The sequence below is a fragment of the Equus quagga genome, chromosome 7, assembly GCF_021613505.1.
Source record: "Equus quagga isolate Etosha38 chromosome 7, UCLA_HA_Equagga_1.0, whole genome shotgun sequence".
NCBI lineage: Eukaryota > Metazoa > Chordata > Mammalia > Perissodactyla > Equidae > Equus > Equus quagga.
The window spans coordinates 110,606,611-110,631,162 of NC_060273.1; the positions used below are offsets into that span (position 1 = coordinate 110,606,611).

The window sequence follows — 24,552 nt, forward strand, 5'->3', positions numbered from 1 at the left end:
CTGCAACTTGGCTATTTCATGCCTGGCTTCACCTCTTCGCCTTGCTAAAAGGAGTAACCAATATAAAACAACATACAAACACTTTTTAACCGATTCTCCAAGAGCAACAAGCTAATTAGATGTAGGGTGTGACTCCCAAATTATGGCAGACAATAGTTTTATCAGGTGCTTTGCTGTATCATGCCAAGGGTCACCAACTTTCCAGCCAGCTATATCTATTTTGTCATTTTCCATCATCTAACTTAGCATATGCATATATGTCTATATAGCATCTCACATCTGTTATCAATTTATTTATTAGATGTGGGATAGGCTAAACTTCCATAAAAAAGAGACCTTAAAATACAGTGGGTCAGACAAGTTGGAAGTTTATTTTTCTCTTCTATAGTCACGCACTTGATCCATTCATATCCCACTTAAGAAAACTAACTCGTATGATCAAACCCAGCTGCGCTTGGGTTTAGAAACTTAGAAATGTTCTAGCTGAGCATCCGTGTACCAAAATACTAAGGGAAGAAGGGAAGATTCAAATACTCAAAGGAAGAAGGGAAGAAAGAATATTAAGGGACAATTAGCTGTCTCTGTCATGCATAGTCCTCTTGTTCTATCTGTCCATCTTTTCCTCTAATGTACCCGTCTTACTTCCTGGATTCTTGAGCTTGGAAGAAAACTTTCATATACATTGAATGCTATAGTTTTAACTCTTCTTCAAATAATTATAGTATACACATAATTTGGATAAATGTATATAAATTTATTGGGAAGTTGAATCCTTTTAATAGAGTTAACTAAGGTATAATTTCAAACAAGTTCAAGTTATTTCTCTTCATCTTAAGTAGGCAACATTAAACAGAATAGATGACTATAGAAAATTAATTAAAACTAGCAGATATCTAGCTATGCAAAGTCAAGTCATAGCAAATGTATTTTATTTAATAAACGAACTTTTCTATATATTTTGATAGATGGGGTCTTTTTTTTACTCCACAAGTAGGGAAATATGCTATAGCTATTTACAAAATCATTGAGAAACTATGTGCAAATGATTTTTTTAAATTATATTCTATAGAATATACTTAATTTGTTGGTTTGACTACCACCTGACAATTTAAGATTAATAATTTACCAATTTACATTTTAACATATGCATTACTTTGTAAGTGATATCACCAGTTCTTGGATATATTGTCACTAATGGAAAACTTTGCTTGTATTTCATCTGTAGGAAGAACATTCTTCGTTTCCTAGATGCAGAACGAGATGTCTCAGTGGTCAAGAGCAGTTTTAAGCCTGGTGATGTCATACACTACGTGCTCGACAGGCGCCGGACACTGAACATTTCCCAGGATCTGCATAGCCTCCTACCTGAAGTTTCACCCATGAAAAACCGGAGATTTAAGACCTGTGCAGTGGTTGGAAATTCTGGCATTCTGCTAGATAGTGAATGTGGAAAGGAGATCGACAGTCACAATTTTGTAATAAGGTGAGCTTTCTTCTCTTCTGGAAGATAGTAATTTCTTCAAAGATATTTTACTTCAGAGTAGAAAACTAGCAGAAATGTTTAAATCTAATATTAAGATTAAGAATTATAGAAAACTCAAACATTTATCTACGATATATTTTTCTGTATAGTATACAAATTTACATCTACTCTGGAACATAAAATTAAAAATTGTTGTATTATTTGAAAAAGGTGATCTTATTGCAGCAATAAGATTCATGCCAGCTTTTTAAAGTTTTGGCTAAATAGAAATTTTATTAGATTTAATACTTACACAAGAAAACTATTTTTCTTAATATTTCTTCTTTATATTCATTACTTTAATATTAATTTATTCATTCACTAATATAAAGAATTAATTATTTATATTAGTTATTTATATTAGTGGATGAACAAATTCACTTAATTATATCCCTAATTCACTGTATATTCATAAATTATATTAATTAATTTATTCATAAAGATTATGAACATTACTATGGAATGATGTAACAGATGTAAATTAATTTTATGTTTTTACTGATAATTATTTAGATTATTTAGATTCTAAGAACATAATGTAGTAAGTTTATATTTAATATCGTGGGCCACATTGCCTTCACTACTATTTATTTATGGTATTTGTGTCTGTTCATACATTTTAGTTTTTGAGTTTTCTCACATAATTAAACACGCCTGTTTGTTTTTCATTGACGGTCGGCAGATATTTGATGAGTCACGTGTTTAACTTTTGATTATCAGAAAGAAACATAGCAGTAGAAATAAAATTGTGATAGCATCATAAATATTAGCAGTTTTTAATTTATTCATATATCTGAATAGATTTTTTAGCTTGTTTTAGTTTTTTAGAAAAATTCACTGAATGAATAAAACCTGTATATTGAAAAATGAAATAGCACCACATAAAGATAAATAGGAAAGTATGCTGATTTGCCACATTGACAAATAACCTAAAGTCTTGAAAATACACTGGCATCCAGCCTGTGAAAATCTTTTTGAAACATTATCTTAAAAATAAATATAATTAATTATATAAATATTAACCATAAATAGGCAACACCTTTTTCATAAAATACTAATAGCCATGGAAAAATCACAATAGAACACTATCAGGTGAATACAATTCATAACGGTGAATGTAACTACAAACACTTTATTATCTTACTGTTTCCTAGTTGGGTGCAGGGTCAGAGATTGATCTGACATCAGTTGAACGTTTAAAAACTTGAACTCTTAAATTGATTGGACTGAGAGAAAAACCCTGCTGACATGTAGATATATAAACAGAATTGTGTCCGAGGAGGAGGTAGAAATATTTGCTGAGGGAGTGACAATGGCAGTGAAAGTCATAAGCTTCAAAGCCTAAAGTCTGTGTGAAGTATGGTTGTGAAGAAAAAGTAGGGCTTCTAAAATTTCTGAAGAGACTAAAATCACAAGGCATGGAGAATAAAGGAGTAAAGATTTAGAGCATAATAGAAATTGTTGCAAAGGAAAGAAGAGAATTTTAAAAGTTGATTAGTACTGGAGAAATACTGGATCCAAATGTGACTGATTCCTTGTTCCTCTGACCTTCTAAGCTTCAGCATTGAGGTCTAGATAATCCATCAGGTTCAGCACCACCTCTGACTCTGAAATTAAGACTCTAGTGTTAGCTAACACTTCTATCAGATCACATAATTATCGCTTCTTTTTTGTGGTGAGAACAATTAAAATGTATTATTTTAATAATTTTGGAGTTTATAATACAGTACTGTTGACTGTAATCACTATGGTTAGTGCATTAGATTTCCAGAATTTATTCATCTACTTGTTGCAAGTCACTTCCTGGTGTTTGGGCATTTGCAAATGGTAGAGTGTTTTTAGGAATAGAACTTCAAGAGATTCTTTATGCTTTTGTAAACTATGATTATTTTAAAAACTTGTTTAACAAGAACACAATAGTGACCAATCCTATGAATCTATACTTGTGTTGCGGTCTTTCCAAGAAGTATATTAAAAAATGAAGATGAGCATCTTAATGAAGCCATAAAAATGATCACCATAATTATTTTTGAATTGTTTCCCCCATTTTTACTAGTTTCCAAAAATAGAAGTTGGAATATTCTAGATTAAAGTATGTTCTAGGGAAATGGAACCCAGGATTGGGTTTCTGATTTTCCAAGAAAAACTTTCTAAAGGTCCACTTATCATTAGAAACAAATAATCTCTGCAGAAAAACCATCTTTGTTTTGTAATAGCTACTTGGGAAATCCATTCCTTTGAATTTCATGGACACCAGGGTCTGCAATGACATATGGTTATACCAAACCTCCATCCTTCCTAAATCTTGTCTTTCTCATGGCATTCTGGCTCATCATCTGTGTGCCAAATACCTTCTCCTTCCCCAAGTATGTGTTGCCTTCTGTTATTTACGTATGTCTCTTCTGCCCTGGAACATTAAGAAGGATTTTTGACTTAAAACTAAGTCAAAGCCTCATTCCTTGAAATAGTTTCCCATCCATATCAAATTTCATAAATTTTAGTAACAATCTTTAGAATTTTTCAAATTTCTCAACTTCCCAGAGACGTATTGTGTGTTTATCTGCACAGGTGTAGACAGTTTTGGTGGTTGTTTGCATGTTTGTTTGTTTGTTTGTTTCTCAATTTTCCTGTTAGATAGTAAGTTTGTTAAGGGAGAGAGAAATTATGCCTGGTCTGCTTGCAGAAGGCAGTAATTAGTTCAGTGACCCCTCAAGGATCAGATTCAGCCAGGTATTACGTTCAAGTTGACCTCTAACTTTATAAACCAAAACGTTATTTTTAGATAAAATCTTCCATTCAACATTAATTAAATTCTAAACTTTACCTTTGTTTTTTTTTGCAAGGGCTTTGAAGAAATGAAATGCTGTTTCTTTGTTTAGTGAGATACCAGGACCATTATTACATGCAAACAGGAATCTCTTGCTCTAAACAGTTGTCCTATTGGGGGAGGAAGACAGAGGCCGTATACATGGCATTATTGTCCTGTGAAGTGTAGTTTTTGTTGTTGAGGAAGATTCGCCCTGAGCTAACGTCTGTCACCAATCTTCCTCTTTTTGTTTCAGGAAGATTCTCCCTGAGCTAACATCTGTGCCAATCTTCCTCTATGTTGTTTTGGTCGCTGCCACAACATGGCCAGTGATGAGTGGTGTAGGTCCACACCTGGGAACGAAACCCAGGCTGCCAAAGCAGAGCGTGCTGAACTTAACCACTGGGCCGTGGGGCTAGCCCCTGAAGTGTAGTTTTGGATAATATTATTTTTAAAATCCCACACAAATATTTTAAAATAAGCCTGTGAAAAGTGCCCATATGTCTACACAAATAATGGTAGCTATACACAAATACAGACACACATACACATTGCCATGCATTTCCTCTTCTAGAAGAGATTGTCTCTCAGTGGCTATTTGTATTGTCAATTAGTCAATTAAATTGAATGCTGGTTTCTGTGGGATATTACACAAAATAGGAGCTCTGATCAATATCACTACGTGTGCTTCAAGTAAAAAAAATAATAATAAGGATAGGAAAATAAATTAAAACCTAGTTTTGATTCTCTAATGACTGAATAAATATTGAACTGATTTATAAAATTTAGGTCTCATATACATATATACCTAAATAATAGAAAATAAACATAAGAAAAATAATTTTATTGCTTAGTCAAAAGTGCCTAAGATCAGAATTCAGATAATAGTGTTATGTTCACTTGATCAGTGTTTTTCATATGTGCAACCCTCAAGACATCTAGTACGTGGTTCCTCAATTAATGAATGCCATGTTGCAAGAAAGGAAGCTTGGCTAAGACAGATAAACATGGGTGGTCACTCCCTCAAGTTGAAAATATCTTACTTCTCTTGACCTGCAATCTTGTCTGATAGGGAAGATTCACAAAGGATGATAAAGTTTTTGTGACGTTAAAGATGTTGTCATATGGCTCCAGATAAGCAAAATTTTAACTAATTTACTCTGGCATTTTCTTGAGAAGAAAAAAAATGGGGGCAAAAAAGGAAATGTGATTTTTATCTTTCCAGCTTTATTGAGATATAATTGACATATAAGGTTGTGTAAGTTTAAAGGGTACAATGTACTGATTTGATCCACTGACATATTGCAGTATGATTACCCCATAGCGTTAGCAAACACCTTCATCAGGTCACAGAATTATCATTTTGCGATGAGAACAGATAAGATCTACTCTCTTAGTAACTTTCAAGTATATAATATAGTATTGTTAACTATAATCACAGAGTGCTGGGCATTAGATCCTCAGAACTTACTCATCTTCCATCTGGCAGCTTGTATTCTTTGACCAACATCTCCCCAATTTCCCCACCCCTCACCCCCTGGTAACCACCATTCTGCTTTCTGTTTTATGAGTTTGGCTTTTTTAGATTCCACATATAAGTGATATTATGCGGTATTTTTTTTCTCTGCCTGACTTTTTTCACTTAGCATAATGCCCTCAAGTTCCATCCGTATTGTCACAAGTGACAGGAAAGGAAATATTATTTTAATATTATCCATTAGACCTAATTCTTCAGATATTGATAGGCATTTTGAATTTTCTGGACATGATATCTTGAAACTGGAGGAAACCATGACTTCCCTTTATGTGCTTCTGCATCCATAGAGGGGGCATAGTCCAGGATCCATATAAAAGAATGTTCTGTGGAGTGTATGATTTTATCTCCAATATTCTCTTTTTCCTCTCTGGGATAAGCTCTTCTTTATCCAATAATGTCTATGTCCATGGTGTTTTTAAGTAAAGAAAAGTGCAATTTTAGGCCTAACAATAGCTTTGTTTTATTAACTAATAAAAAGACATTCCAAATATTCAGTTGACTAATGTTACACTTCTAGCATCAATTGTATTGATGTGTGTAGAAAGAAAGAAGGAAAATATATATGATTTTAAAATTGTGAAACACTCCTCTGTACAAGTACTTATAGGCCCAGTAAATTTAGAGGTCTCCACAAATAGTTCTCTAAAATCCTGCCATCAGGTGCTGCATTACCTATAATTCTACCCACTGAAACACCTTTGTTTGGTATTAGTCTTATGGTCATTTAAAATGAAAATAATCTGTTAAAAGGTAAACATTAAGGGCTGGCCCTGTGGCCGAGTGGTTAAGTTCGCACGCTCCGCTGCAGGTGGCCCAGTGTTTCGTTGGTTCGAATCCTGGGCGTGGACATGGCACTGCTCATCAAACCACGGTGAGGCAGCGTCCCACATGCCACAACCAGAAGGACCCACAACGAAGAATATACAACTATGTACTGGGGGGCTTTGGGGAGAAAAAGGAAAAAAAAATAAAATCTTTAAAAAAAGGAAAAGGTGAACATTAAATTATTTTCTCAAAGGTACTAATAATTTATTATATTAGTTTGTTCATTCAACAAACCTTTATGAGTGCCACCCATGGGCAGCAGAGGAACACAATTATGGAAATTATATTTTTACAGTCCTTCATGAAATGAGGCCTGGGGCTGTGTGGGGTCAGGAATAATCATTGAAACAAGAATCTCTGAAGACACATGATAAATTTAAAATATTAGTCCATAGCAAGCTCTGTTATTTCAAATTATGTAGAATGATTTACAAAATATTTGCTTCTAGTACTGAGTGAGATTGTTCAAATTCAGAATTTTACCTGAAGTCTTTGAAGTATCTCAGAATAACTTTACATAGATAACCATGCTTTAGATATCACACACAATACATTTTAAGAAGATAAACTAATAAGGTACAGTATAGTGCCATGAACTGTCTGGCAGCCTGCCGTACACTAACTGGAACACACCAGATAGCTACACAACTTGTAGAAATAGTTAAACCACTAAGAGACTGAGTCATCTTTACAAGGTGTGGAGCGATATTCCACTCAGTCTAAAAAGCATGGTAATTTCGACTTTAGCTGGACTGTAGGATAGTTGGACCCACTTTTAGACTTTACATACCGTTTATGGAACAGTCCAAATTGTATCATCTCTGAGCCAAATTTAACTTCAATAACTCTTTTTAGTGCTACGTGAAGAAGAAAATGATAGCGCTCAAAGCTTAATCAAGTTAAAAGAACTGGTAAACATTAGAGAAATTGTTCTACTGATATTAATTTTATATTTTATATTTGGATGGCCTGCCATTTGCTAAATATTGGAGAGAGAGGATCAGTGCTGCACAGGAAAACCATCGCCCAGTGTAGAGTCCAAGTGTCCAAGCAGAGTTCATCGTAGGTGATATTGGATGAAGTTGTAGCCCTTTCTTTACTTTACTTTTCCAATTTAGAAACTGAGATTATTGTACAAACTATTTCTCTCTACTTAGAGTGTTACAACTTACCTACTCACAGAGCCGTGAGTGACAGAATTGCCTCTACAAAATCTCTGCCCTGAGTTTACCCAACGTACACTTACTTATCTAAAAGTACGCTGTAAAATTTCAAAAAGTTAGAGTTTAGAAGACAGCATATATCTTTTATATATCACCATAGGCAAAGGAAAACAAGTTTAGAAAGCTACCTTCATGCAATCTGATTAAAAGTTCTTTTGAATATTTTCTTGGGTTTTTTTTTTTTTTACTTTGTATGATTGTAAAATTATCGTAAGCGTATATCTTACATTAAAGAATACAACTATTTAACAGTGAAAATTGCTTTGGATTTTGCAAAACAATATTTAAAGTGCTTTTAAATTTTCCTGCAGTTATTTTTCAAGTGTTTCAGATAATTTACTCCCATGTGTATTTACAAAAAAGCACATTCTAATATTGCTACTGTCTATACTCAAGAATTTCATAAGCTTAACAATGGTGGTTTTCTAATGAGAATGGAAAAATATTCAGATATTTCCTAATATTGATGCTGAGGGATGGTGGAAAACAATCCAGGTTCCATCTTCCCTTTTCTTCTCTTCCCTCACCTTGGTGTGGAAGACTGATGGTGCGTTCTTTCCGTTCTCTGGGCTATCCAGGGATTGCAGGAGATGTCCGACAGCCTGTTAAGACTGGTTTTCCATAGAAGAGAGACTGTGTCCATCCTGATAACTGTCAACTTGGCCTCACAGCGTACTGTCCCTGATATTATATGGAGGACTCTGGGTGAGGGGTTATTTGACAGTTGCAATTGGCAACAGATATTTTTCGACCATCAAATGCCAGTTCTCCCTGGGTAAACAGAGATACTAGAAATAGTGAATATGACTTGAGAGATTCAGAAATGGTTAACTAAGAGCAGCAAAACATTCTTATTTCTGTTCTGGCTAGTTGGAATTTCAAATTGAATTTTGTTTATTTATTTTTTCCTTGGACCTCTCTTTTCTCCATTCTATATAGTCCCCATCTTCCCTTTAGCCTAGATCACTTTCTTCCCTTTGCTCATTTTTTCATTTGTTAACCAAAATCCTCAGTTCCTGCCATGTTTGACCAATTCCCTCCTAATTTCCTCTTGGTTCATATTTTTTCCCTAAGAATCTAAGAACAGTAATGAGAGATCAATTAAAATATCCATTTAAATATAAATGTGTTTATGTAAGTAAATTTTTGCCATTCAAATTGTGGTTCTGAGCTACCAGCATTGGCATTACCTGGAAGCTTGTTAGAAATACAGAATCTCAGAACTTGCACCAGACCTGCTGAGTCAGAGTATGCATTTGGTCACAGTGGACAGGTGATTCTTATGTGGATTAGGGTTTGAGAGGTACTGGTCATCTCAATATGCCTAGACAATATGCTCTAGGCAAGCTGGAACTCCCCACTGTGTCTGATTTATTTAGCCTGTATCTTCAGGATCTAGCACCTAAATTGATATATTGAGGTATATGCTATTTATTTTCTTGAATGAAAAAATTATTGTAGGATTTGAGAAAAATTTGGCTTGTGTTTATGTATTGTTGTCTTAGAATTTATACAACACTGAATTCCAAAGTTAATATGTAAGAGGAGTCATATATAAGCGAAGATCATATAAATCCTTACAATTACTAAGAAAATACATAACTATGAAGAGTAGTATAGTGAAATGTCTTAGATGTTGGGGATCAAAAAAGCTGGGTTCCTGACAATTACTGTAAAAGTAATATTGGACAAATATCTTAGAGTTCTGAACACCATCATTCCCACTGTAGAGTGAAAATAATAATAGGCCTATCATTTCAAAGTGTTTTTCTAAGTATCAGATAGGAAATAGTATAGTAAAGAAATGCACAAGCTATAAAGCTAAATTAATGATGAATGATAGATACTAAAACATATCTTGTCTGAGTTAGCTGTTGTAATTGAAAATTAAATTTATCCCTGCATTTCCTAATAGCCGTGGCCAATGACTAGAAATGCAAATTGTCCTTGTCTGTTATAAACAAGAAGACAAACTTTCCCCAAATTTATCAAATACGTATATAGTTGATGATGAATAACATATTAGATAGTATGAAATTCAAAGTCACAGGGACACTGCTCAAATAGATAGGAGTGTCTATAAAATCTGAGCACATAAAATTAGAAATAATTGTAGTGAAGATATATATTTCTTAAGGAAACTCAAGTAATAAGATAAAAATGTTTTACTTTATGATGATCTAGCTTCCTAAGAGAAGGAATGATATGTTTCACAAAAGAAAATGATGGAGGAATTGACTTGCCTTGCCCGATACAATGCATTTTTATAACTCAATCAATTTTCGATCCTCCGCTGGTGGATAATTTATGGCAAACTCTAAATCATCCTCTTGACCTTCTATGAATGCTAACTCTTTTATAGCAAAATAGCCTCTTTTCTGGGAAAGAAAAATTATACCTTCTTCTTTACATTCACAAAAATAGCCTTAATTCTTTCCCCCTCCACTTTCACAGAAAATATATTTGTTCTTAAACTCAAATGTTTTAACTGCAAGCAACTAAGTTTCTGGTGGGAATCCAGGTCCAGTGCATTAGAAAGATTTTTAAAAATTCTTATTGATTAAAATTACTGCTTTATATGTTAGGGATAGCAACATTGCTTACGTGATATTTGCTGCATATATTTTCTACCTTATTTTTACATAATATTCACATTTTTGATCTATGAAATTTTTTAGTTGTATAGAGCTAATTATCCTTGTGATTTCTCTTGACTTCAATCATAAAATTCATGTTCTGCGTATAAATCAGAATTTTCATATTATTCTAAATATTTATGATTTTTAAAATTAAATATGCAATTTGTTATGGATTGTGATGTGAGGTAAGGTTCTAACTTTTTATTTCAATCATGTCCTTCCTTGGATAAAAAGATATTTGGATACAAGATATAATTTTTTTAAAGGAAATAACAATAACAAACTATTTTAAATTTTAAAACATGGTTTTAAAATGTTTATTCCATTTTCTCAAAACGAAATATTGTAAACAGATAAAATTTCTCATTACCAATCTGGCAAAGATTTTTATAATTCTTAATATTGTAAAGTGTAAAGTTGGGTAAAATTGCATGGATATTGGCACTCCAACAAAATGCTTTCAAAAATGTAAATTGATACAACTTTTCCAAAAATCAGATTGATAGTATCTCGCAAGCCTTAAAAATAGTGTATTCCTTTATTCATCATTTCCAGTTCTAGGAACCTATCCACATGTGAACAGTTGTTTAAGTATAAAGGCATTTTATAATGCACAACAAGAAAGAGCAAGTAAATCATCATACATCTGGATGATTAGTCATTCAACACATGGAAAAGAGTAATCTAAGGCAAAGGGACCAGTGAGCACAAAGACGAATACTTTCCATAGTCTTAGGATAAGACAAAGTTTGGGACTACTCTACTATCAGGTTCATAATGAGGAACAATGTGAAAGGTGCAATAGCAAGGTATGTTGAGCTTAAATGATAAAGGATCGTTAAGGATTTACATGGTATCTTGTAGTCCAAGAAAGATCCTTAGAATTTCTTGGTTTGTTTGTTTATTTTTTTGTTCTTGTTGAGGTTTTGATGTTGTTGTCGCAGGAGAGGAACATACTTAGAGGTTTAGAAGCATGAGCATATTTGCACATGCAAGAATCATGATGATAAATAAATCAAAGAGAGGAAAGACAAAGAGCACCCAATAAGGAAGATACTAAAGGAAACAAAATGTGATGAAATCTAAGTCAGAGGAGAGAGTAAGATGATCAAGCAAGCTTGGGGGGTATGATTCATATTAATGTGAAGTTGTAGAGATCATCCTTTCCTGACATCAAATGAGCATTAGCAAATGGGCGGGTGATTAGTCCTTCTATAGATTTGCAAAATATAGCTTCAGTTTTGGCTTTGAAGTATTTGTTATTTTTCAACTATCAAACTCACCTGTAAATTGACGCAGGCCCAAAATATGTCCTCCAAGGCCAAACATGAACAAACTTTTCAGTACCTATTGTTTCAAGCGCTACGTAGCATAGCTTTGATCTTTCTTTCTTATGATCTTTCAGCATCCTGGAATAGAAGGTTGTGGGGGTCACTGGAAGCAGGTGAGGCTGGAGAGGGAGGTAATGCAGGGTCCACTGTGCCTTGCTAAGGAGGTTGGACTTCACGTTTCAGATAGTCCATGAAGCCACTCGGTAAAGGAGAGGCATGGTCAAATTTAAACTTCAGGAAAATTTCTAGGTGATACATAAATTAAAGAGGGACAAAGATGGTAATCCTGAAAGCAGTTGAAAGGTGGTGGTAATGAAGGACAGAGATAGTGACAGTGGGGATAGATGTGGATGGCAAATTAAGAAAATCAAGGAATGATATGAATTGTATGATAAATGAAAAGTGCAAAAGATAATGAACATGAATGCTGTGTTTTAAAAAGTGACCATTTTTGGATGACAGAAAGTGAATCTTGAAGAATCCAAATTGGTTCCCATTGGTACCTCTGAGATAGGCTTAGGTTAACAAATTACATTTTTCCGTAGAACTGAAAGTTAGAGTGACTTTCTGAGTGTACACAGTAAATTGGAGCAGGGAACAACAATAGAGCTTTTTAACTTTTCTACTTGAAGTCCAATACCTTATTTTCAAATAAGGATTGGAAACACTTATCTTTTTCAATTAGAAATAATAGTCAGTGCTACACTAGATTGAGAAGTTGTATGTTTACTGTGAAACATGAAGACCAATGAGAGATTGTCTTAATTAGGGTACATTTCAAATTTTGATGACTTAGCATGAAAGATAGAAGAGGGAATGCCATTTTAATATCTGCTGTTTCCACAAGGTACCAGCCATTCTTCAAAGTAGGGGCTAACAAAACAAGCGGATTAACAAATAAAACCACACACAAAAGTGGTAGCTACGTGAGGTAATGGATGTATTAACTAACCTTGTTCTGACAATCATTTCACAATATATATGTATGCCAAATCACCATGTTATACACCTTAAACCTGTGTGATGTTTTATGTTAATTATAGCTCAATAAAGTTGGAAAAAATTTTTGAAATCCAAGAAATACAAAATAAAAACACACCAAGCTGATTTTATAGTGTTGAGTAGTTTCTCCAATTGTGGTCTATGGACCATCTTTTGAGAATTCTTTTCTTTTATTAAGTACTTATTGTGTGCCAAGAGTATGTCAAAATATTCTAAAGACAGATGAATGAGTAGGAGACTCATGACCTTTTCTCTCAAGGGAGCTAGCACTTTAATCCAATGAGATGAAGCTTTAAATCATATTGATCTGAATTCAAGTTCCAGCTTTTCCATTTAATATGTATGTTTAATCTCAGGTGATTTATTTACTTCTCTAAGCCCAAGTTTCTTCACATTTAATAGGAAAAAAATAATCTCTATGTTCTGTTTTTGTGGATGTAGAAATAATATGAGATAATGTGTGAAAGTGTCTAGCATAAACCCCAGCACAAACTAGTTACTCAATCAATACAAATCTGTCTTCCTTCTGATGGCTTAGGATTGACATATGTGTAGTATACTTGTGGTGTGAAAATTATTTCTGTGACCTAGGTATTGAGAAGATGTAAATATTGCAGTTAAAAGCCATTGTTGCTAAGCAGTCCGTATTCCTCCATGAACTGTAATAATACTCATTTGAGAGTTCAGAAACCTGGCTCCTCCTGCTGGCTTTGCTGCTATATATAGCTGTGTGACTTTGAACAAGTAATGTAAGCCACTTTGGGTTTCTGTTTCCTGATATGCCAAGTGAGGCAGCTGAACTAGTTGGACTCATAAATTGCTTTCTGGCTCTATGATTCTATTTTCTTACAATTCAACAGACACTTTAGAATAGGTCCTGTCAACTTGCATTGTTGTTTGAATTTTTTTTCTTTCTGGTTGCCATGTTTTATGAATAAATTTCCTCCCTCATGAGTCAACTGGTGGAAATAACTTTTTCCACTTAGTACTAAATCCTCTAATCTGGCCTTTTGTTTCCTTTGGTCCAGGAGTATTGCCTTTGCTCCTGATGTAAGCAAGCAAATGTTGAGACTTAAAATCAGGAGATGAGTATCACTTTTAAGCCAAAGAAAAAGAAGGATTATTTTTAATGACTCATACAAATAATTGTCAATGTGATAAGGTCAGGGCTTTGGGAAGTCATGATGTGTGCAGAATATGTAAAGAAGAACCAGTACACACAAGGAATATCAAAAGGAAGAGAGGATGTTTTAAATCAATATCATTTAGTATAGTTTTGGGGAAAGGACCTTGACGCTTTTCTAGGAGATAAGACTTCCCACTTCCCATATCTACTTCACTGGCAACCACCAAAATTCTTGGAACCACAGAATGCAATCTTTTCAGTATATTATTTGACTTATGCCATTATTGGAAACTTCTTTTTAGAGTATGAGCAGTCAGTACAGTACCAAATGTTAACAGTGATTATCTTTTAGAGGGAGACTTCAGAATTAGCTTAACTTCTGGTTTTGGTACTGATTATTAATGTTTATTTGTGTGTGTGTATTTTTTCATGCAGTGAACACAAATAATGTTTGTGGGTTTTTTAACTGAGGTTGTAATAGTTTACACCATTGTGAAATTTCAGTTGTAACAATGTCTTTAAATTGGGAATGAAAACAATTTTAATTTTAAAAGTTGTGTTAAAAATCCGGAGTGTGGATGGGAAAGGTAATATAAATATTGTGCAATAAATTTTGGGTTCATGATGTTTTAGATTCAAAGTTGGGTTCAAATCCCAACTTTGAAGATTGTCAACTGAAGGGTTTTTTTTCCTTATTTATAAAATGTAATTACTAATACTCAATTATTTGGATGTTCCTTATAGTCTGTATAGTACCTGGCATAAGATAATAACTGATAGCTCTTATTATGTTTAGTGAATTAAATAAACAATCAGACTGAACAATACAGTCTTGAGTCAAAAGCATGATGATCCTATAAAGAGTTCAGAGTGATTTTTCTACTGTAATTCATAAATTGTTTGGGGAATAAGTTCAAAATTAGAGTCCCATAATCAGTTTTTGAGTTCCAGTATAACCTTTGGTATAAATATATGCCTCCTAAATATGATTATTTAAAAATTTTATTTTTTAAAGATTTTATTTTTTTCCTTTTTCTCCCCAAAGCCCCCCAGTACATAGTTGTATATGCTTCGTTGTGGGTCCTTCTAGTTGTGGCATGTGGGATGCTGCCTCAGCCTGGTTTGATGAGCAGTACCATGTCCGTGCCCAGGACTCGAACCAATGAAACACAGGGCCGCCTGCAGCGGAGCAAGCGAACTTAACCGCTCGGCCACAGGACCAGCCCTATTTAAAAAATTTTAAAAATCCATTTATTTGAAGTTTAAAAATGGAAGCAGTAGTTCCATTAATTTGTTGTCACATTAATTCAACAAGTATTTCTTCTGTTAACAAACAGTAATCAAGCAGCCACTAGATGCCAAGTTCTGAGGTATTTGGTAGGTATTAGGGATATAAAGATAAATTACATGGTATTCTTAGAGTTTGCAGTATGATGGAGGAGACAGACATAGAGAGAAGAAAAATGAAATAGTACAGTAACAGTAATAATAGAGCTGGGAATAAAGCATTGCTGCCAGGGAGACAGAAGGAATTAATTATAAAAATGAATGAAAGCGAGTTTTAAGGCAGTTCTATTTGGGACAGAAAAAAATAATTCCCTTTCCAGGAATGTCGTATTTTTATGGATATTCTTGCCCTATTCTTTGTGTACATCAGCTTCTCAAAGTACTGTGTGGCTGTGCTTTTCTTGCTTGTCCGCATCGATGATTGAGATCATTAATAATAATCCTACTCAGTTTTCTAACATGTGTAGACACATGCCAGGCCCTTTACTTTAATGCTTCAAATTCTCCAGGCATGATCTTCTACATGTAATTTAAGAAAACTATTAATATTTGGAATGCTTAATTTGGTGCCTTTTATGTTAAAGGTATTTCTGATCTCTTCTTTAGTTACCCGGTGAGAAGATTTCTAAGTCTTGGGCAATTTTAACGTATAATAGACTTAAGCGTATCTCAATATTTTATGTAATGTTCGGCAAAAAGCAGAACGCTATCTTGGTTATGGAAGAACTGGGAGTTTCACTTTTACAAACCACCAACTGAAATTCTTGTATTTTAATAAAATAAAGGGGGGAGGGATCCTAACAATTAGAAGCATACTAAACATTGTAGTTTCTTTTTTCCACTTATCATCCCTTTGTACCAGATCTTCTTATCGGTAAATTTTGACTTATAGCTGCTTTGAAAAATCAGAGTAAAAGAATATTACCAGCCTTTAGAATCTCTCTAGTTTCCTAACTTATTTTGAATGACGATGGCTCTGCTTACAGAAAACATTACTCACCTAAAATAGGCACACCATTGGAACAGATCCTATTTCTTGTTTTAGTTTACATAATTCCAATTTAAAAGGATGATTTTTTTTCAAATTTGGTCTAATTTAATTAGCACAACTTCTGAGATTTAAACATGTTAACAACTGCAGTTAAAAGGCAGTTTTTAGCTTAACATATATTTATTAGTACCTTTTGTTTTCCTTAGCTCACCTTCCAAAACACACACTATGTTAACTTTGTAATGGAACAATCTTTAACATGTTTAACAGAACTAACATTGTAGAAATGAAAATTGAAGTGATGGCAGAGGGAATCAAAAGATTTAGTGCAGAGCTTGCAAACTGACAGCCTGGAGGCCCAAGCCCGGTAGCAGAATTGTTTTCTTTGTCATTTATAATCATAAGCCCAGAATACATTGTCTGTTTAAATGGGGAAATATTTAAGCAAAGTTACCCATTTTTTAGTTACCTTAATCTCTGGTATAGAGGCCTATATGTTTTCAGGACCTGGTTCAAGCATCACCAGTGCACATAGCAGACTGACAGGTCAAATGCCATTGTAAATAGGTTCTCAATTCACATACACAGAGTAACTCTCATTATTATTATGGTTAGCTCTACTAATTTCATTAAAGATATCAACTCCATACAAGCAACTAAATATGACAGAGTTTCATAAATGATAGAGTAAAGAAACAAGTAAATATTTTAAATGCTGCAGCGGAAGCAATTTGTTCTGACAAAGAAATCATGGAAAGCATTTCAGTGGATATTAACCTTTGAGTTTTAAGAGCAATTATGACTTTTTCAGGTTGGAGGTTAGAGTGCCTTGGAGAGGGAGGTCATTCAGGCAGAGACATCATCATAAATAAAGGAACACAGACAGAAAAGTACACAGAGTAGTCTGTTGCCATTCAGATCTAAGATAGGCAATGGATGTGTAGAGAGAAAATTCTGGAAAGCAAGAGTAGGGACAAGTTCTGAAAACCCTGGACTGATATCAGAAAAAATTTTTGCTTAGGATAGTAACATGATCAAATGTGTGTTTTAATAAGATAATGACATCCTTGAAACAGAGAATACTACAGTTGGAGTCCTTGTGTTAAAGAACTGATTAGAACAGCATTTGTCAATACTGTTTAATGAAGACGCATAATGAGAAATAGAACTTACATCACGACATTTTCCTACTGCTGCTTCCACTGCTACTATTGCTACACACGCGCGCACGTGAAGCTGAAACAAGTGTTCATAAAACTATGTGCAAGGACCACTGTCATTTTCTATTATAATCCATGCTATTCTTTTCATTCTTTAAAAATTGCTGATCAATGACCCCCAATTTAATTCATGATCCACCAATTAGCTGGACCAATGGATTCAGCTAATAGTTGGAAAAATAATCAATTAGGAAATTATTCCAATAATAGTTGAAAGAAACATGGTGGTGGCTAAGCTGAGAACTATCCATAGGCAAAGAGAGGAAAGAATATATTCAGGAGAAATTTTCTGAGAGGAATTTTCAGGGCTTTGTAATGAACCAAGCATGGAGGATGGTAGAATTATGGAGATCAAGGCCTTTCAGCCAAGTCAAAATGTGGCTTTCTACTAAAATAGAACATGAGAATGATCCACTTAAAATAAATATAATGTAATGAATGTGAAGTTGCCTTGGCCTATCTTGTGATATCAGAAAATAAAACATTCATTTTTATCCACTCATGATACGATACATTTCTAAATGCTTGATTGATATCAGAATGCCTAGATCTTCTGGGCATTATACCAACTCTTTCTGGGACCAACTGTCAAATAAATCATATATACTAAGTTAGAAATCATTTTTCAACCTTGGATTGTACTTTCAAAAAAAATGAAAAGAAAAGTATTATTTATAATTTATAATGACAAATCAAATATTTTTATTTCTTACTTTCTTAAACAGGAAAATTAAATGTCAAAGCAATGTTACTGTGACAAATTTGGTGGTGTAATCACTAGAAGTTAGAAAACTCAGATATGTTTCCCACAGCCCCTGTAATGACCCCGTTGTACATAGTTTATCAACACCATGGATTGCAAAGAAAAAAAGTTATGGTTTTTCTGCCTTGGTTTTCTGACATGGGTGATTAAAGTATCAGCCATAATATTTCATGAATGCTGTTTCCTTCTTTTTAATGCACAGCATAATTTTTAAGGACATAAATTTCAAGCTGAATCAGTTCTCTCTGTAAAACAGTAGTAACTGCTCAGCAACCACTGATCGATGGGGTAGTCCTGTTCTCTGATTCTGACAAGTGTGCCTGAAAATACACTCTAAAAATTCTTGCTTGGTTTCCCACCCCCTTGCCTTAAATATCTACCAATCGTGAATTTTTACCAAGGACAGTGAATAGGAAATTTCTCAAGAACTGCCGGAACTTTCTTTTCCCACTCCCTTCAGAAAAATAAAAATGATCCTTCCTTTTTTAATTACAGAGAAAGATTTAAAGAGTATGCTTAGTATTCATTCTGTATGCAATTTCAAGATACATGACATTTGTAATAATTCAAATAAATATTAGTCTTACTACCCTATGTATATCTATATTCACTTTTGTAAAAAAGAAAACAATCATATATAAGTTCTTAATTGTGATAAAGGGTGAAATAAATAGGTCATATTTAAATTTTTTGAAAATTCATGTAGTATAATGTCAAGTTTTGAACATGTTCATGAAGTTTATAAACTTTTATAAATATATTGTCAAGCCCCAGATAGAGAATAGCAGTTAAACCTCTTACCTTCTATGTTGCTTAATACACACAACTGTGCGTTGAGACAACCAAAGGCTGTGAGACTTTATTTTAATTGATAAAAATATATTTTTAAACATATTTTTGCAAATTTTTACCCCTTCCATTATTCCTTTTACCCCTTCCTCTATTTTTTGTTTTGTATCCTTTCTTTTCTTTTTTTTTGAGGAAGATTAGCCCTGAGCTAACTGCTGCCAGTCCTCTTTTTGCTGAGAAAGACTGGCCCTGAGCTAACATCCATGCCCAGCTTCCTCTAATTTATATGTGGGACGCCTACCACAACATGGCTTGCCAAGCAGTACCATGTCCACACCTGGGATTCCAACCAGCGAACCCTGGGCAGCCGAAACGGAACGTGTGCACTTAAACACTGTGCCACCGGGCCGGCCCCTATTTTTGTATCCTTTCTTGAAAAACAGGTGATAACTTGTAAATAGTCACAGCAATCAAAATTAAGTGGACTCCAAGGAGAAGGATGATAAATGCTAAACTTGAGCTTGATCAAAATGTGGAATCGCAATGAAAATCTCTGACCAGAACCACCCTTTCTGATTTCCTAGACTCTTGACTATTCTTATGCTGGAGTTAATCATGAGAGTCTAAGGTAGAGGTCTATGGAGTCAAATTTTAGTCCTTAGCTGCAATCTTGGATTAACTCTGCACCTTTAAGCTTTAGTTTTAATCCATTGCTTTATATCATATTAGATGTAATATTTATATTACATTTAAATTCATGAAAGTTACTAATAGCCTTCCAGTACTCTCAATATTTTGAGAGAACTTCAGTATCCTCTCATTATTTTAAGAACGATCTGAGTTCCAGTGCTAAAGGAGATTTGTCCTTTCAGCATTTGTTCATATGTAGTTTTTCATAGTGGGGGAACACTTTTTAATAGGAAATAAATCTCCAGAAGACAAAGAGAAGAAACACCTAAACAGTTGAATGTATTTATTTCAAAATTAAACTTAATAAGTAAACTTTACTTCTCATTCTCATCTGGGACAATTTCCCTGTTTTAGAGAAGAGAATGTAATCCACTAACTTTACTATAGAATCTCCAAGTGAATTCACATGTTCTGAATATTAGTCCTACCCTTTTAAATGGTATCGCCTGCCTCCCTTCTTTCTTCCCTCCCTTCTACCCTTTCTCTCCCCCTTACCTTCCTTAGAATGTGTACTTCTACTTTTAATCACCTCACCTTTCTTCCATACTCCACTGGTAAGAAATTTCAGGATCAACCTTTTCTTTTCTTCACATTTTCATGTCTATTTGCTTTGGTGGCTTTTCAGAGGTGCACAGCTTATTTATAAATCTCTGGCTAGGAATGACTCTCTGTGTAGTGGGATTATCATCTCCTACTCAAGACCTGATCTTTATGGAGAGATGCTCGCAGGAGAGTGAGGAAGAATGAAACCTCCATCCTAGCCAACCAGACCTTCAGACCAGACATGCATGTGAACCAATTAAATCAAGGAGAAGATAAAAGCCACAGTTGTTATCACATTCAAATGCAACTGAACTTGTGACCAAGGTCTCTAAATTTGTTCTGTGGTTTAGTTCTTCCTTTTCATTCACAGGCATTAAGAGGTGCACAACGTTTAAGAGCTTAAAACCTGCCGTTACTGCTTATAAACTATGTGAGTTTGTACAACTTACCATGAGTGAGTTACTTCTTCAGTAGGGAAATATAAGGATAGTGCCTGTCTCATGGGATTATTACTAGAATTGCCTGTGATTTTACATGCAAAGCAAATAAGAACAACTTCTGGCACATAATAAGTGCTCAATAAACTTATCTCTTCTTCTCACTGTCATATTGAAAGACCTTACTACCTTATATATGAACTATTTCAAAGTTCTAATTGTAGAGCCTTATTCTGACTTCTCCTGCACACCTGTGTTGTATTCTTTGTCTTAAGTACACTTGGCCATGTCTATGAACTTCAAGTTTTCACGTTGCTTAAGGGGTCAAATTTGTTTTCTCTAATATTCAATATGTTCGCAATCAACCATTGAATCAATCATTCAGGCCATAGTTGGTTTCAGACAGGGGGCTAAATTCCAGGCAAAATGGTTTATTCAATGTTCTATAAATAAATCTTTTTTTCCCTACACTGTTGCTCAGTAACTTCTTTCTATCTGATGTGCTCTTTGATTTGCCTGCATGCATTTCTTTTGCCTCTCACAATAGGTTGTAAAAGGAAAGAGCATGTAAAAAGATGAGCATGAGCTAATATTTATTAACAATTTTAAGCAAGCAATTCTGAGAGGAAATTCAGATATTTTGCTTTATTTAATTGTCTCAAAAGCAATTCAATCACTATTAATAGCCTCATTCATAGAAAAAGTTGCCTCTCAGAAAGGTTAGGTTACTTGCCTGAGGTCACATAGATTGGGATGTTAATGACAAGGCCCTTGCAGCTACTGTTGAAAAGATGCCTGAGGGCAGAAACTAAACTGAATACCTGTCATTCCTCAAAGTTTAAGCAAAAGTTAGATATATATTAGGTGCATATTTAACATTTTCTTTGAATTAAGCACAATATATCCATTCCTTGGCATGATTTCCCCTCAGCCTCAAAATTGTTATTAAGTAACATCTGTGTAGTTGTAGCAAATTTGCCCAATGACTACATTTTGGTTTTGACTAAAGTATGGGAATGACATAGTCTAACATATTTCTTGGTATTCAGATCTTTGTCGTCTAGAGTGGATTTGAGTGTTTTTTTCCGTCCTGTGATTTCCCTAGAAATAACATGACACTGTTCTTCTCACCTTTGCCAGTAATGTAAACAAATCTGGGTTTGTGAAAAACTTTCCTCTTCTGTTTAGTCACTTAGTTATTTTCATGACATAAGCGTCATTTGTTTTTATTTCTATCAAGTTGAGGATTTCCTTAATTATCAGCATGCATAAAATGTGATGTGTGTGTCTTCTTGTGCGCATCCACCATACTGAAATGCAAATCTTCAGCATGATGTCGCGTCTCTATTTCTTACCCTTTGTTTACTACATAATGATATCCAACATATAAATCAACTATTAATCCTGTGCTTCATGTTTCAGAGTCACATCAATTTAACCTTTTTACCAGCATTTTGAAAGTCCTTCCCCTCAAGAGATCTGAGGTGTAAATATTGTTTTTTATGTTTTAGATACCTAAAACCCTTTGTTTAATAACTGCTCAGGATTTGGGGAATGCCACGGCTGAGAGGACTTGTATAATATGTTTCAGTCCTGGGAGTCTGAGACTAAAACCTAAGACTAACTGGTGAAGCGCTCTTTCTGCTACAGGAAGGTTGGGGTGAAGGATGAACATTTAGACATTTGCTCCAATTCTTGAAGAATCACATGTGTCAATAGTGTCCTTTAAAGCTCCTGTCCTGAAGTCGTTCTAAAGTAGCCGTGCTTTTCTTATATGTACACTGTGTCCTTGGACGTGTTCCTTATCCATGCTGACCTTAGCTCCTCATCTCTAAAGTGGGGATAATATTACTCTTACCTTAAAGTATTGCAAAAACTATTGGTTTCAGTTCTATTTGAGGCCTACTACCCTCACCTCAAGAAAGTCGGGGAGACAGATAGGTTGTATGTTTCAGCTTCCACTATCAATTTTGAGAGGGTAACCGCAAAGCTTAAAAAAAGACAGGTATCACAGATTCTTTGTTTTCATGGCTCTTCAAGCTCAAAAACAGAATGGGAGCAGACAGGAACCATAAGTTTCCTGTGGGGGCAGAAAAGAGAAGAGGCTATCTCCCACTTCATGGTCAGTAACAAATGTGGTTCACTGGTAGTGATGGTTTGGGTTGAGGGGTTTCAGTGTTAGTACAGAGAAATACACAGTGGGATTGACCAAAAGAGAAAAAGGACGCAAATCATATGTTTGGAACTTGTCTGAACATTAACTAATGGTGAGAAAGGCTAGAGTTTAATGTATAATCTACTCGATATTGTTTTCTTCTCATTTAATCTACATTGTTTGTATAAAGATGTAATCAACAACCTCCTGTATCACAGCACAGGTATTACCTCAAGGTAACTCAGATGACTAGTTTTACAGCTAGCACAAATGTATAATATGCACATGGGATGAGTAAACACATGGCTAAGTGAATGAGTATTATCTTATTGATATTACTAGTAATAACTGTCAAGATTATATTTTGTCCAGATTATATCATTGCAAAATAGCACAAATGGCAAAATAGCTGGAAAAAGAGTTCTGAGCACGTGGTGTAGTATTTGCACAATGAACTCTCAAGACATATCTGCTGAACTATTGAAAGAGGGAACTCCTTGTATCTTAGACTGTTGAGCTATAACTTAAGGGAATGCAGAGAATATTGACAAATTTAAGAGATATGTCTTCCTAGGGAATTCTGTGATCTTGAGGTGTTCAACATGAAATAAGCATTTCTTCCATATGAATTGAAAAAAATTTATATAGCCTTGAAATAAATGAAAGTCCCTTCAATTTTGCATATAAAGGGTGTTGAGAGGTAATCACATCCACTGTGAGATGATAGAAGAAATTTCAGAGGTCTAGAAGTACCAGTGGAGCTAGCTGCATTCCTGCAGGTTTTTAATCAATGATGGAAAATAAACACAAGTAAATTTAAATTTGGGCATCTTAGAGTACACAGAGAGTTTGGCCAGCATACCTAATTCTGTGCATATGTTTTCATGTTTTTGATATGCCAAAAATAGTTGGACAGTACAAAAAATTTAATTTGGCTAAAGAAATAGAGCTTGAGTGTATTAAAGATTCTTATGAACTCAGTAGTTTTGACTCCTAAAAATCCATCATTTAAAAATTGGCCACTCTTCAATTTTATGAGACTGAGAATAACATGTGAAATAATGTGCTACTTCATAAATTCTTGCTACACATTCTGGATCCTTTTGAATGTTATAACCCCTAAGAAGATTTTTAAAAAGAAAGTTGAGGAATGTACGATTGCAAATCTATTTATAATCTTGCTCAATCAGCAGTTATTGCTGGTAGTAACACTATGAAGTTCACACCAAGACGGCAGAATTGTTGGAGTGCAACACAGCTGGTTGGTTATTTTGGCTTTCTTAATGCTTGCCCTGATTATGTGGCATTCAGCTAATTATTTGACTAAATATCTGACTCAACCACAGAGTTAATTTACTGGCCACATAGGGACCTGATTTTAATCTTCCCTTCCAGTGAAAAAGTAAACATAGTCACTCCAAGGAAGATGAACAAGCCGGACTCCTAGAGCCAACATAGATTATATTTTGCAGTGTGTCCTTCTGTCACGCTATTTTCTGTACCCCTATTTCCATCCCTCACAAAGCCTAATTGGGCCATGCTTAGGTCATAAAAGCTTTACGGTAAGGCTCTCGGAAATTGATTATTCTTGGATCTCCTGGTGCTTTCTTAGGTAGCATCACAGTCACTCAGCATTCTTTGATTGCGTCAACTCTGTTGGTTTGTC

At 34.4% G+C, this 24,552-nt stretch overlaps 1 protein-coding gene across 1 annotated transcript in view; it reads left to right on the forward strand.

The window, feature by feature from the left end:
- Window positions 1–24,552, forward strand: part of ST8SIA4 (ST8 alpha-N-acetyl-neuraminide alpha-2,8-sialyltransferase 4) — a 93,214-nt gene that overhangs the window by 14,348 nt on the left and 54,314 nt on the right. Inside the window, exon 3 of the mRNA XM_046665275.1 lies at window positions 1,226–1,483. Within this exon, the coding sequence (XP_046521231.1) occupies window positions 1,226–1,483 (258 nt within the window). The remainder of the gene's footprint in view (window positions 1–1,225; window positions 1,484–24,552) is intronic.